Genomic DNA, 15,364 nt, shown 5'->3' on the forward strand with positions numbered 1-15,364 from the left:
CATATTATCTCCCACTTTCTGTAGTTACTCAACAATGCTTCCATTATATTCAAAGCTAATCGATTGATCAAAAAAGGGGAAGGGGATGGATCACTGCAATATAAATCCTTTCCTTCAGCCTATGGGCACACATACAAGTACAGTATTCACATACACATATTGGTATCCACTTGTCCTTTTGTGTTTCTAAAGTTGCCTTTTCTTCCTGTGAATAAGAACCTTCTCTTCTGCTGACATATGAATTAACTGCAGCCAAGAAAACCAGGGAGCAAACTATGGTTTCTCTGTTAAAGAGGCAGTTTCTGTAAAATTCCTCTAAAGTCAAAACCTTACTTAGTTCAAGGGATGATACTTTCAAGTTTGATGAAGGAAACTGAGAGGTCTCTATACAGAGACAGCTCATCACAGCTACAGACACTAGTTGCTTGGAGCTAGATTTAACTCTCAGAACTTTGATGGGTAAGAAACTGTTTAAGAGCATTTATGCTCCTGCAAGTCTGTGGAGGTTTTCTTGAAGTCACAATTAGTGTTGGCAACATTGTGTGTTTCAAAGACTCAAGGTGGCTGTCTGGGATCATCTCACATCTCTTTTTTCCTGACTGTAGTTGCCTGATAGACCCCTGCTGCCATCTCCATTACATTAATGTTCTTCATACTCTGTTTGCTGCTGGGCTTCCACAGCACTGGCACCTTCCTGCTGTTCTGTGATGTCTTTCCTCCTGAGCTGGGAAGTTGGTGTCTATGAGGTTATCAGTTTGAGGGTAAAGATAAAGCTGGAGGACCTCCAGCTGCAGAAAGCTAATCCTTTAAGTTCCAAATAGCTGGCAGGACACAACTAAACACAGTGGTGCTATTCATACATGACTTCTTCCATCATTAACACAGCTGCTCCTTTGTGCCATAACAAACTTAGTCCGCTTTTACTCCATATTCCAATTAGTTTGTGAGAATTAGTCCTAACAAACTTGCTGATGATAAATTCATATTTTTGTCTACATTTTTATTCATGCTCTCAAATTACCAAGGTTTAACTTGAAGAAAATATGTATGCAGCAGCAGCAACAGTTATGAATGATATGTGTGCATTTAAATGGCGACATTATGCTGCAGCAAACAAATATGAATGCAAGATCAGCCCTGTTGGGTCACATCAAAGGCCTATCAAATTCAGCATTCTCTTCCTATAATGTCTGAGCAAATGCCTATGGGAAATTCATAAGCAGGACATGAGTGCAACAACACTTTCTCACGCATGTACCCAAGCCCCTGTTGTTGAGAATCATACTTGCCTCTCCTACTGAAGGAGATATATAGCAATCATGGCTAGTATCCATTGTTAGCTTCCATAAATTAGTCTAATACCCATTTAAGGTTGGCCCATTCTGCATCACACGATCACATATTTATATGTTCTTAATATTTTGCCAGTTTTAATTTCAGCACTTCTGGTACTCAAATTTAAGAAGTAAAAATGATTTGGTTCTCAGTATGGCTGTTAAAAGAATCCATTCCAAGAATCCAGCTAACATACTTATTGAAGCTGTTCTGAATTTGGTATATTGCAAATAAGTATATGATTACCTCACCAGGTAGCAACTCATCCTATATTTGTTGAATCATAGTAAAGCTGTGAATTGTGGGTTGAGTTTAACCCAGGGCATTTGAGATATTGAGGGCCTGCTTTAAAGTATCACATACCACCTGCGGCAGCTTAAATCTTTGGCTGACATAAGCCATATGCTGTGATTAGTCCTTTTGCTAAGGGCCAAACATACTATGCAGGAAATCCAAGATAGGATCACCCAGTGTTTTTATTTTTCACTCAGAAGCTGACTAGGGGGGTTGTGATGTTAACTCTGCAGGGATAAGAGGAATAAAAGTACTTGCACTGGATGGTTAATCGGCACAGAAGGAAGATTACAAAATCAGCACAGAAGAAAAATGATAAATACCCCTTACTGTAACATTACTGTTCAGTCAGATTCAAAGAACCCCCATAGCCTTTAAGAAAAAAGAAAACATGGGGCACTCCTACTATTGTCTCCCCTCCCATGTTTGTTTTGCATTTTGTACACAGAATGTAATGTTTCTGTCTCTGCTACATCCACTCAAGTCCAGAAACACATGCCAAGTCTACATTTTAACTACTGAATTACCCTTTCCTAAAATGTTTCATTCAAATGCACTTTCTGCACTTTCCAGATTAAAATGTAGCACTCTTTAGGTTAGAGGGTAGCCATGAATACAGAGGAGGGCAGTTTGCATAAAGGCATCAGTGAATATATGTCATTCTGTGCAAATTTTGGTTTTAAAATAGAGGTTAAACATGTCTGAAGTTAATAGAATCCTCCAAAGCAGCAAACTCTGATGGAAGGAACTATAGCTCAAAACAGCCTTTTGCCAATCCTTCCTGAATTCAGTTTGTAGAATTTGGTGCCTGCCTGTCTACATCCCAGAGCAGCTGCCCTTCCTGGGCTTCAAGCCCTCAATCCCTTGGACTAGAGAACTGGGCCAGTTGCTCAGCAGTAGCTCTTAACACCATGGGAGATTTGAATGGCTTGTCCTTGGCTTTGTAAAAGAAGCAAGAGGAAAGCGTAACCTCCTGCTCAGTGCTGCCAGCCAAAGCAGCTCTTCGTAGGGACACTGATATGCATTAGCAAAGCAGCTGCCATGGAGAGAGGCAAAGAGTGGCCAGATTTGTATTCCTCAGCTGTCTCTCATGGGGTTGTCGAGTACATCCTGGCACAAGAAGAAGGAAGAGATGCTTGGACAGATGGGTCAAGCAAGGATTGGGGGTAGGGGAGTAATGATGAGGCTTGATAAACTAGAGGGGTCACTTTCTGGCTTAAAATAGGAGAAGTCTTGAATTCTGTGCTTTAAAAACAAAGCAAACTCTGTGATGAGAAAAAACACCTCTTGAAGATATATTATTTTTAATTATAGATTTTATTACATAAAGTTGAATGGTGAAGTGGGGAGTAGCCTTGCACAGTCATTTTGTTGGTGATAGTGATTTTTGTCCAGCGTTGTTGTTGTTTTTTTCTGGACTCAAAAAGAATTATTAAGACTGAAAATGTGGAGACAGCAGGATAGAGAGCTTATGGAGGATCTGAGAAGTGGATGGAATTCCCCAAGACAGAACACGTGTCTCATAGACCACAACATGGGGCTTATATATGGGGTTTCTTCATGCAAAGAGAGTGAAGGATGTTCAGAAATATGGAAGTGGCTAAGAGAACCTTTGACGTCAGAATGATTTCTATAACCGTGTCTTAGTTTTAATATATGCAGCATTTTTATGCTTCTAGAAACTTGCATAATTCACATTAAAACATTCTTAAAGGTGCTGTCACGTTCCTATTTTTCTCCCCTTCCTTTTTATGAGTTGTCATGTGTATCTTTAAAATTCACATAAGCAGAATCCTATATTCCTAGCTGGAACTAACTGTAAGGTTTCATATACCCACACCTACACAGGCAAAGGATGCACGAGCTGATCCTGTAATAAATGCCATAGTGCTGATATTGGGTATGCAGTGAGGATCTGGGGGATGTTTCAGGAGGTGTCATGTAAAGGACATGGCTGGGACCTTTTAAAATCACAATCATAACATTGGATGGGGCTGCAAGGGATGTCTGGCAGGGAGAGAGGGAAAAGCTGAGAGATAAAGAAATGGGGGATGGGTTTGAGGAAAACTTCATTTAATTATTCAAGAGCCTGGCATTGTGTAAGTAATATCCTTAAGAATTGAGAGGAGTTCATTACAGGTCACCCTAAATAATATAATAGTGTATATGATTACGCTGGCATAAAATAGAAATCAGTCCACGATATAATCAGTGGATGGGAAAGTTACTTATAAGAGTGCACTCCCACCCCCAGAAACACTTTCTTTCCATACAGGGCCATGGGAAGGGAGCATTCTGAAAGCCCCCTGGCTGTCTGAGGGCATTGGTCTCCTCCTAAGCAAACAAATCACTCTCCTATCCACCATATTTCCTTCCCCATTCATGGTTTTTCTTCTCTCCCAAACCTAGCCGTTCTTTCGCTCTATGAGCTCAAATATCTGACCAGAACTCCAGAAGTTCTCTTTCACCTTTCCTCCTCATTGCTATCTTCTCAAAGAAATAACACAGATTAGTTTGCCTAACAGCATAGCCATGTGCCCCTTTCGTCCAAGTCTAATATTTCTTTTCTTGAGACAGAATGTTTCTTGAATGCGTCAGAGGGAGAGACATCCATCCTAATCATTCTAACGCATTCTAACTACCTGGTCCATATTTTAACTTAACCGTGAGTTTGGGGAATCTGGAAAGTTAGAAGAAATTGCTAGGGAAAAATGGGTGAATTATTGACTTGACAGGTTATTCAATGAGTTAATTCCAAATTCTGAATAATATTTTTATATCACTCAGTATCTTTTTGCAGTGATGTACATTAAAATTAAATTGGGAAATACTAAAACAAATTAATTAAAAATATAGTATAAATAAAACCTGAACAGAGGGGAAATTAATGCAGTAAACTTGAACACACCAGATCTTTTACAATTAAAATGCCACAGAGAATTGATAGTTTGCTTGGTGCCAAAAAAACAAAAACAACCCCATAACTTGAGATACTGGCCAAACCTTTTTGGGGAGAACATTCTACAGTTGGGTTAATACTACGGAAAAGGCATGCTTTTTAGTGGCTGCCTGCCTCATCTCCTTTGCTTATAGTACCTCAAGATCATCTCAAGTCCAAGTGGGTGTTAAGTGTTAGGAGGGAGTCCTTCAGACAACCTAGTCCAGACCATTTAGGATACTAAAGATTAATACCCCCACTTTGAGTAGGGTTTGAAATGTATAAGAACATTCCTAAACTGTAAACCTGATCCAAACTGTGAACCTGATCCTTTAGGAATGGCCAAATTTAATGGGGGCTACTTTCCCCCCCTGCTTGGAGGGGGCACTCAGTTTGCAGTTCTTGGGGTAATTTTTATTCAGTATGGAGAATGCTGATGGATAAACATAATTCATGGTCTAGAATTTACCCACCTTTGCTCTGGGGAGAGTGCAGCACCCTCTAGAATATGTTAAAAGGCCACTCGGAAGGAGAAGGAAACAGAAACCATGTACTGTCAGCACTTCTGTTTTCCTTGTACAGAATTTCAGTTTATTTCTCCTCATCCAGTCCATTACTGTACTCAATCATCGATCCAGAATATCTAGTGTTTCACAAGCATTAGGTAAAAGGTAAGACCAAGCCAAGTACCATCTGCATATTGATGACACCTCAGTCCATACTTCTGAATTACCTCTCTCGGTGGTTTCATGTAGCTGTTAATATGGAGGATAGAATATGGCTCTGTGGGATCTTATAGCAGAACACTTAGGTGCCAGAGCAATAATTTCTCAACAGTATCTTTTGGGATTGAGAATCCCAGTAGGAGCAAAACTACCTCTAACCACAGTCTTGGACAATCTCTCCAGAAAGATACTGTGGTTTATGGCCTCTAAATCCATGGAGAGACAAAGAAGGCATATCAGGTTTGTGCTTGCAGTGCCCCTCTCATTACAGAAGATATTTGACAGCAACACAGGCAAACCATTCAAAACCCTGGCCACAAGCCCCATTAAAATATATCTAGAAAAACCAGTTCACCGAGGAGTAATTGGAGTTTGCTGGCAACTTTTTACTCAAATATTGTGTCAGGGAAAGGGACATGCTGGGTTCTTTTGTTCACATACAGTATTTGGGGTCCAGGTTAGGTTACTTCAGGAGTAGTACAAAATTCATTTAAAGACCGCATTGTGTGTACTGTAGTGCACTCTTGGATATACGTTGATCAGTGTGTAATCTATACTGGGGGGGGGGGGGGGGGAAAGACCTACTATTCTGTGCTAAAAGTAGTTGCATTTTACAATCTATTCATGAAAATGTATCTGTATCGTTTCACTCATAAAGGTCAGAATTTCTTTTTTCTTTTTTTCCCCTTTTTTATTTTTAAAAAACAAACACAATGAAAGATGAATTTCTCAGGCCCCTGACCCAGTACTAAATTGTATTTTTCCTTCAATTTATACGGTTTTGGATCTAGCCATAGTCATAGCTAATAGCAGCCACCCTGAGATTGAAGAGCAAACCCACCGCAATGCATATAGAGCAGTCTGGCAAGAGTCTGTACAATAAGTGCTAAAGGCAAACTAGGGAACACAACTTTAACCATTCATCTTACTAAATAGGAAAGCATATCCAACACCTTATTCTTCTGGATTTCTTTTGCCTTTTGTTTTTCAGAAGAGGATGTGGAGAATTTTGATGTTACAAACCTGTCTCAGGATGTGATGCGGAGCATTGAAGCAGATAGCTTTTGGTGTATGAGCAAACTACTAGATGGGATACAGGTAGCCTTTGCTTCATCATTTGCCTCTGTATCTACATAGTGAAACTATGTGCATGTACATGGGTGTACTCCATGCTTTAAAAAGCTGCTTCCAGGCAACCTAAATTCTGCCTCTAAATATCTACTTTCTATTCCTTATATGAATGATACCAATTCAGTATATTTGCATAATTTATTCATTCAGATCAGTGCAGTCTTGCTGAGTATAACTTTTGCACAGTTAAATCTAAAGTGCCAACTGTACCCATTCCCGGAGATGTCTTGTTTTGTTTCTTTTTGTTTCTTTTTGTTTTTAGCATATTAGTTTATTACTTTAGTATTTCAGCATTTTATAGTGTGGTGTTTTATCATTCATTTTTTATTGTATATGTTCTGATGTATCACCCTTAGGTGAAAGAGTGTTATATATTTTTGATTATAATGTTGATGATTTGGATCTGGCCACAGTGGTACATGCCTTCGTTATATCCAGTTGGATTATTGTAATGCTCTCTACATGGGGGTGGCTTTCAAAAGTGCTCAGAAACTTCTAATGGCCCAAAGAGCTGCAACCAGGTTGTTAACTAGGGCTGGCTACAGGGATCATACACCTTCCTTATTGCTACAGCTCCATTGGCTGCCAGTCCATTTCCGGGCACAATTCAAAGTGATCATTTTGACCTGTAAATGACTTGGCAACAGGTTATTTGAAAGACCGTATCTGTGAGTCCATTGTCTGCTAACATTGTTTGGAGAGGCCCTTCTCTTTGTCCCCCCACCCTCTCAGGCTCATTGGGTGGGAACATGGGAGAGGACCTTCTTGGTGGCTGCTCCCTGGCACTGGCACTCTGTTCCTAGAGAGGCCAGGATGACCACATCCCTGTTTTCCATTTGGGAACAGGTAAAAACATTTTTTTGCCATCAGGTTTTTTCAGATTGACAAGGGTTGGGCTTTTAAATGCCGTGCGATTCAGATTTTATATTTTGTATATAGTTTTTAAAATACATTTACTATTTTAATTTTAACTGTATAAAGTGTTTAATTTGTTTTTAAAACAGTATATTTATACCTTTAAAATGTTTTTGTATTGCTTTCAATTTGTATTGTTTTAAATCTGCTGTTAGCCACCTTGAGTACCTAAATTGGAAGAAAAAGAGAATATAAATAAATATAATATATAGAAATGCATTTGCCAACATTACCCCCTTCTTTATCTTTGTATCATGTGTATTTCTTAAACAAGTTCCTAACAAAATGTGATTATGTAGCCAGTAAGGAGAGAAATGGTTGATAGCACAACTGTTATCTTCCATTACCTTTACTAACCACAGTTAGTGAAACTACTCATGTAATCTCATCCATCCAGTAGTTTCTCATGACTACCATCCCCAAAGTTCTTTCTTGGTGGTAAAATAGATTGCATTAATTTGGTCCCAGAGTGCAGCTCTAGTAATTCTTGTAAAGTTCTGCTTCAAAGGACAGGGAAGCCCTTCCAGAAATTGCAGTGCAAAACTAGTTCAAAAAGAATGGGCATTTTCCCTTTTAATGCACTGTTGTTGTTTTGTGTGTGTGTGTGTGTGTGTGTGTGTTTGTGCAGGACAACTATACATTTGCACAACCTGGAATCCAAAAGAAGGTCAAAGCACTGGAGGAACTTGTTAGCCGTATTGATGGTAGGTGAGACCAAAGCTTCTAAAGATGAATTTGCACTTGTCAGATTCTTAATTGTTCATATCCCCACCTGAATCAGAAGAGAAAAAAGACATTGTGTGTGACAAGTACAAAGCTACCATTGTGACAAAACAAAGCTTTTAAAGGTTTCTTTAACCAGACAGCTGTGCTAAGGGGTGGCCCATTCAGGATGTCAAATCTCTTAGGTTTACACCATTAAGGAATGTTAGAAAGGGAAAAACTGGTGTGAAAGGGGAGTGGGATGAGAGGTTAGCTGGTAGGCCTACCAAACTGGCTGCAGTATTTAAGCTGCACCTGTAGAAAGCTTGGGATTTCACTCGTTTTTTAAGGGGGGGTTGGGTTAACTTGAGAATGAGGTTGATTAGAGTGTGTACGAAATTGAAGCTTTACTTAGATAATGGCTTATGAGGTTTGTCAGTGGGAGACACTCCATATTCAACAGTGTAAATGGAATGTGCTGTTTCAGAACAGGTACACAATCATTTCAGGGAATATGAAGTGGAATATCTGCAGTTTGCCTTTCGTTGGATGAACAATTTACTGATGAGGGAGCTTCCTCTTCGCTGCACCATTCGCCTTTGGGACACCTACCAGGTATGGAAGTTAGACTATTTAATCTTACTGTTGGGAGCTTTCCTTTCTATAGATGCCTATTGTTTGTGTACTGTTCGCATTACTCAAATAACCTCTCTGTTGCTGGGATTTTGCATTGTTTCAACAATTATCTCGTATGGGAGCAGTCAGCTTTTATATGCCAGTATATTCAAGTGAAGACTTGTGTCATGCATATATGCAAAAACTCATAAAACCTGGAGAAACAGTAAGAAATGAGCTACAATAATTTTAGACTTTTTAACCCCAAGTGTTGTGGAATGTTGTTGTTTTTTTCAGTCTGAGCCAGAGGGATTCTCTCATTTCCATTTATATGTCTGTGCTGCATTCTTGATTAAGTGGCGGAAAGAGATCTTGGACGAAAAGGACTTCCAGGTAAATTTTCACAAGGCACTTACATTTAGGAAGAAATGCAGCATGATTATCTTTCTTGAGGCATTTATCAATCTAGGATAAGACAACAGACTGCACCGTGAGCAATAAGATCTCTAGCATGTGATTAGGTGAACAAAATGATGCTATCTAGCAGTCCAGATATTTTCCATGAGAAGTCAATACAAGAGTTTCCCTTACTGTGGGATTCTAAATATGTCTGTTAAGATAAGAATTAAATTTTCTGTGTTTGAGGTTTTGATCAGAATTGTGAAATACATTGCATGGTTTACCACTTATCAACAGGGTCACCACTGTCCTAAATTGGTGAAAATTAGTTACCCCAGTGAATTAATTGAAACTAAGCATGAATTTGGCTTGCTCCCTGAGCTGTAGATATCTGAACATGTCAAGCCACAAACACACAAAATGAACTTCTTCTTGCTTAAAGCAATAGCCACACTGCTACCACCACCAAATTTTGTTCTTCATTCCAGGGCCTTCTAATGTTGCTACAAAACCTACCCACGATACACTGGGGTAACGAAGAGATTGGACTCCTACTTGCTGAAGCCTACAGACTCAAGTACATGTTTGCAGATGCCCCCAATCATTACCGCCGATAGGCTCCATGGTTCTGCCTCTGCTCCCTATCATCTTAGCCCAGTCCAAGACACTGTGGCATTTCATCACTTGAGTTCTCAAACACTCTGACAGGAACCACTCTTTGCTGTATAAAGCTCACACTGGACTTCTGTCTTAACTTTTGCGTGTGCCTGCCACTCTGTGCGTGGATGTGCCACTCAAACAACCATTAGTGTCCCATGCTATGATGGTGGCCTGAGCTCAGATGGGGGAGACGTCCAAATAAACTGAGCCTCTGAATGCACTCCAAGCTCCAGCCTGGGTCATCTGAGCCTTGCAGCCTCTTGTTAACCCGCCTAAGCACAGAGACACTCATGCACTCCCAGCTGGACCTGTATATCCCCCCCCCCCTTCAGATGCTGTTCAATCAAACTCCCTAATGAAGATGCCTTACAAAGAGTTCTGCCCTGGGGAATGGCAGTGCCATTGGACTCAAGAAGCTCTCAGGGCTTAGCTTCACTCGGCGTGTCTGAAGTGCAGCATTTTAAGGGTTAACAAGAGACATACACTCCACACCCACCCACCCACACCAAGTTACACTCTTGTGCAGCATGTCTCTTTGCATAGATTGGTACACATGTGTTCAAAAGGCTGTCTTGTCCACACACAGTTTGGAATGATACAAGTGAACAAGACAGGATTTCTCCTGTGATTGACTGAATTAATGAATTAGTGAATGAATTGAATGTCTGACCTGCTGTGTGAATTGAACTGAAGGAGGAAGGCTGTGCTTCTAAAAATCTTTCTGTGACAACGACACTCCTCCAAGGCATTATGTGTATATTGTGTTCTTGTGTATATGGGTAAAAGATGTACAATATCAGTCTTCTGTTTGTAGCAGATATGATTTTATATTTATAATGTGTGTCTCAAGCGTGTAAAGGCTGCCTAGGTTACAAATAACAGTGCCCCCCCTGCCTCCCCTGGCTGTCAGCGTTCTGAAAATCTCAGCACATCTGCACTAGCACATTATTCTCCTCCAAAAAAAATCATTTCATTTTGGTCATGACAAACTTCACACCAAAGCAAAACATGGAGTGCCCTCTGGAATGGCAATAGTCTCCCCTCAAGCAGTGGAGCTGTGGTTGAGACCAGGCCTATATTGTATTGATCTCTTGAGATGGGGAGTGGTGCCCAGCCTGCATTACCTGGCCTTTCTCTCCTCCCAGCCCTGATTGGACTCTCCAGGCTTTTCTTCAGCAGTGGAGAGATGGGCTTCTTGTTTTAAGGCTCTTAACTGTTCTGGAGAGATAGGAAGAAGTGCTGGATTCTGTACCAGGCTCTTTTCCTCAATGCTCCACTGTTGTCTCAGTGTGATTTCTAACAAAGAACAAGAAAAAGTTTGTTTTCATTTTAATGTTTTTTTCCCCAGCCAGCAGGTAGAGTCTTGTTAGTGCCAAGCCTTGACGTCTTTGGTCACATTTGTTCCCTTGGGCTGTTTTCAACTTCTGTTGGGCCGACTTGTCATCTCATCAGGCTTCAAATTGCCCACTCCTCATTTTGTTTTTTCTCTTGGGGCTGAAAATGAAAAACACTCCAGCATCTTTCTTTTAGTGATGGCACCAGGGGACGTGGGAGGCACAACAAGGCAAGAGTCTTGCTGCCATTCAGCCACCAAGCAGTGTCTCTCAAATGGCATTTCTAACCTGGAGTTGCTTTCTCAGGCATTCTGACTTGATTTTCTTTTGTGTGTGTGCCTTTTGTTGTTTCCTCTGAGACAGCGACCTGGTGGTCATTAGTTTAACATGACTAATTAAAAAAAGAAAGAAAACCAAATACATGTTGCCAATCTTTTATTCTTACTGATTTTATAGGATTATGAGCAAGTGGCAAAGCTTTTGCAGGACTTCCTCTCTTTCCTGAATTCATCTCACATTGGAGCAGGCTCCAGTGCAGGGTAGCATTAATTCTACAGTAGTTTCTTGTTTGAAAAGTTCCACCCTAATCTAGCTCTTCTTGATACTGGAATTCCCCAACTAGACTACACTAATTGTTAGATTTGTTATTGTTTATATAGTAAGGGCAAGGAATGTGTGGCCCTTCAGATATTTAGTCAACTGTAGACAGCTTAGCCAAAGGTGTAAGTGATCATGGGAAATGCAGTCCAATGATATTTGGAGAGTGGCACAAATTCCTATGACTATTTCAAAATTTTCACCATGTCCTAAAATCCAGGAACATAGTCCCCCAAAAGCACAGCTTGGAAGGTAGGATGGTTCATTAGCTCCATGGAAGAGAAAATTATTTTAGCCTGGTGATTAGAGAATGAGAGATAGGAGATGTGGAAGTCAAACTACTGTCTTCTTTCTGTGCCTTGCTGAAATCTTTTGGGTCTCAAGGTAGTTTCTTTATAGGTAGGAGGAAAGTCTGCGTTCTTTGCCTAATGATTTTTTTGCACAGATTATGCTAGTTAGATGGGTATGTGGAATTATAGTTCTTGCTGTCTGAAGCTTTCAAGACTGTGAGCCTGTCTGCTCAATATCTTCAAACCATCCTGGATCCAAACCTGATTTTAATAATGGGAACTAGCAAAAGGCAAAGTGGCGTCTCAGGCAGACCTGAAAAATTAATACAGCATTGTAGCAAGGCAGAGGTAGAGATTGGGAGAGTTGGGAGGGCTGAGGAGGACCAGGTGGAAGAAAGAAGGGAAGGAACCCCAGGGGAGGGGCCAGAGGAGGAGAGGGCGGAACGTCAAGAGAGTATAAAGGAGGAGGAGAGAGCTTGCGCGGGGAGAGGGAGAAGGCGCGGAAGAGGGGGACGCGGTGAGGCGGTCGAGTTGAGAGGAGGAAAGGTGACTCACAGTCCACAAAGAGTGGGAAGGCCCGTGTCGCTGGTGGGCCGAGCAAGCCCTAGGAGGCCCGGACCCCACGAGGCTGTGAGGTTAATAGACCCTCGAGTGGAGGGAGACTTCAGGTACCCGGGAGAAGGCGACTGGCGTCGACGGGACCCAAGGAGTTTGGAAGGTGAATGGTGGGACCCAAAAGGAGGGAGCTGGGAGCAAGGCCCAAGACCTCAGGACTGGGAAAAGGCGGACAGGGAGGCCCTTGAGAAACACTCAGGGGGAAAGCGAGGCAGAGAGCCCACACCCGGCCCGGACGAAGGGACCAGTGAAGGACTACCCACTACAGCCTGCTAAAGAGGACTCCGAGGCACCAGTTGGCTTTGACTGTTTATTTTGTTGCATTACCTGTTGCCAATAAAGGCGTTATTGTTGCTGCAAATCCCTGGTTAAGGAAAGTTTGTTTCCCACGTGGAGAGGGTTTCCATTTACTCTATTCCCACCATGCATCCTGCTACGCCAGCCCCGCCCACATGCATATAAACGTATTTCTGGAGAAGGCAATTCTGGGGCATTGGCAGCTCTGTTACAGAATCACTCAAGGGGTCACCAAAGGGCTTCTGATGAATGGGATGAATCTTGACAATTGTCCAGTTAACAGTTACAGTTGCAGCTAGAAATGATTGATTTGGTTTTGGGATTCATTGCTAGGAACTGCCGGTCTAATGGAGCTACTTTGTGGCCAGAGTTGGCATGAAATGTGGTTCAGCTGACCAAGATGTACAAACACAAGACATGTGAAACTAGTCACTCTTCTGCTATGGTAAATCCTTCTGAGTTGTTCCCATAAATACTTGTTTTAGTGCTACCTTCACCCAAAAGGTATATCAAGAAGACCTCACAGCTGGGACTGGACATCCTTCTATTTTTCATGCAGACTGGGCTGGGCACAGCAGGTCACTCCAACTTTTTCACCCCCACCCTAAGTTATTTACTAGTAAAATAAAAAGTTAACTGGAGTGGAACAAACGTAATTACTTTTTGGGAGCCTAATTATCTGCATTTATTGCCAGTGCTTTGTTGTAATTGATTGCTAATGGTCTGCTTCACTCTGGAATTATCTAATTAATGTCCCCACAGAAGAAATCAGACTCCACTCTGAAATGGCAGGGGTTGTTTTTTTTCTTTTCTTTTGGAATCCTGATTGCAGTTGTCTCTGTTCTGGTGCTGCTGTTAGTCTTTGTTTATATCTGGGTCCATCCTTGGAATTTGCTTTGCAATACTGAATGTCCTAGACTTTCTATTTTCTCCGGCAAAACAGATCTTGCTTACTGTTGGGGGCAAATCCCAAATATGTGCTGCATTATGTTGGCACATCTTCAGTGCTTTTGACTTTTTACACATCTTTTTCTTCCTCCTGCCTTAATTCTTTCCCATGCAAATTGCATTGTCTGGCAGTGGTTGCCCACTATGCCCCCTCTTTTAGGTTGTGACTATTATCTAGCCACCACCTTCTAAAGTATTCAGCTATTTAAAGAGAGAGAACTCTGATACCTGTACTGTGTTGTGAATTCAATTGAAGCTGGGCTCTTTGATGCACATTAGCTGTGGTAACCTAATTTATCATCACCACATCACTTTGGATGCAGCTTAAGTATATGAGCTGGTGACATTATATTTGAAAAGACAGGAGTGTTTGGTTTATAGTGTCTAGTCTGAGGTGGTTTGTTCATCTTTGCCAGTCTTCCTTTGAAGTTGCAGTCATCAAGTGTCCATATGGAAACAAGGCTTACTAGAGGTTCCTAAAACATTGCTCTAAAAACCCCTAATCTATAAAGTATTTGATGATTTTTGTCTTTTCATCGCACTAGCTATGGTTATTCTTCTGGAAAATAAGTAAGGTGTTACCTCCCCAGAAGAAGCTTATAAAATCCATGCTGGAAAGAAATATTGTGTAATTTGAAAGCTTGTGGTCCACATTGTGATCATTGTTTTTTTTCTCATAAAAGCATGTAAAAATCTCCTTGAGGGCAAGAGGTAATCTCACAAAACAGCCCCCCCCCAACAACCATTTATTTGAAGAATTCAAAAAAGGCTCTGTGTACCACTCTATGTACACAGAGCTGTTCTTTGACAGGGTAGATTCAGGACCTGTCAGCTCAGAATGGGTGTAGTCAGTGAGAAAAGGAGGTTTGCCATTGTGCCACAGGGTTACTATATAAAAACCACATATGTTATTTTAAAATGCGAGGGAAATAATCTGAAACTTTCTCTGCACTTGCCTTTTTCTTTGGGCATATAACATATAAAGAAAAGCTTGTTTATACACGGTCTGTTTCAGATGCTGAGAAGATGTGTGGACAATGCAGTCTTAATTATGTGCAAGAGAAAATGGAAATTGAAGCAAAGATAATCTGGCAATATAAGTAAGAGTTACTGCAGAGCCAAGAAGAATAAAAAGGTTTAGGTGTTACAAGAAAAATTGGGTATTACTGGGAAGAATCATGAAATTACATTAGTTGTCGTGTCCACAACACCAGTGCAAAGAGGAGAAAAGATTGCACCACACAGCCATGTGACATACACAGGTTTTGTTTCTCCTAGGACCTAGTTTTTCTACATCCCTTTTTCCTGCAGTATTGGCAAGAGTAAGGCAGACATTTCCCTAAGGATACCTCTTAGCAACTATTATGTAATGTGAGCCAGTCTGAGGCTTATTCACACAATCTGATTGACACATGTGGAATGAGTGGATCTATGTAGAGTTTAGAGTAAAAGAGACATCTGCAGCTTTCAAGATATTAACATTTTTATTAACAATGACCCCAATGGGATGCAAAAATTATTACAACCTGTTCCTTATATAAGAAGTGTATTTGTGTGTTTGTGATCCTT

General features: G+C 41.0%; 1 protein-coding gene across 3 annotated transcripts in view; it reads left to right on the forward strand.

Annotated features, from left to right (window-relative positions):
* The window catches only part of TBC1D22B (TBC1 domain family member 22B), a 57,254-nt gene extending 42,134 nt beyond the window's left edge, over positions 1-15,120 (forward strand). Inside the window, exons 9-13 of one of the 3 annotated variants that reach the window (XM_089514775.1) lie at positions 6,284-6,390; positions 7,967-8,042; positions 8,528-8,655; positions 8,953-9,048; positions 14,811-15,120. In XM_089514775.1, the coding sequence (XP_089370901.1) occupies positions 6,284-6,390; positions 7,967-8,042; positions 8,528-8,655; positions 8,953-9,048; positions 14,811-14,882 (479 nt within the window). In that variant the 3' untranslated portion in view covers positions 14,883-15,120. Of the gene's footprint in view, positions 1-6,283; positions 6,391-7,966; positions 8,043-8,527; positions 8,656-8,952; positions 9,049-9,542; positions 11,622-14,810 lie in introns of those variants that run through there. The other 2 variants (XM_089514774.1, XM_089514776.1) reach the window with 2 other exon arrangements.
* Positions 15,121-15,364: the final 244 nt, after the last annotated feature.

The sequence above is a fragment of the Sceloporus occidentalis genome, unplaced genomic scaffold (assembly GCF_023333645.1).
Source record: "Sceloporus occidentalis isolate IW3139 unplaced genomic scaffold, rSceOcc1.0.p SCAF_3, whole genome shotgun sequence".
In the NCBI taxonomy this organism is placed as follows: Eukaryota; Metazoa; Chordata; class Lepidosauria; order Squamata; family Phrynosomatidae; genus Sceloporus; species Sceloporus occidentalis.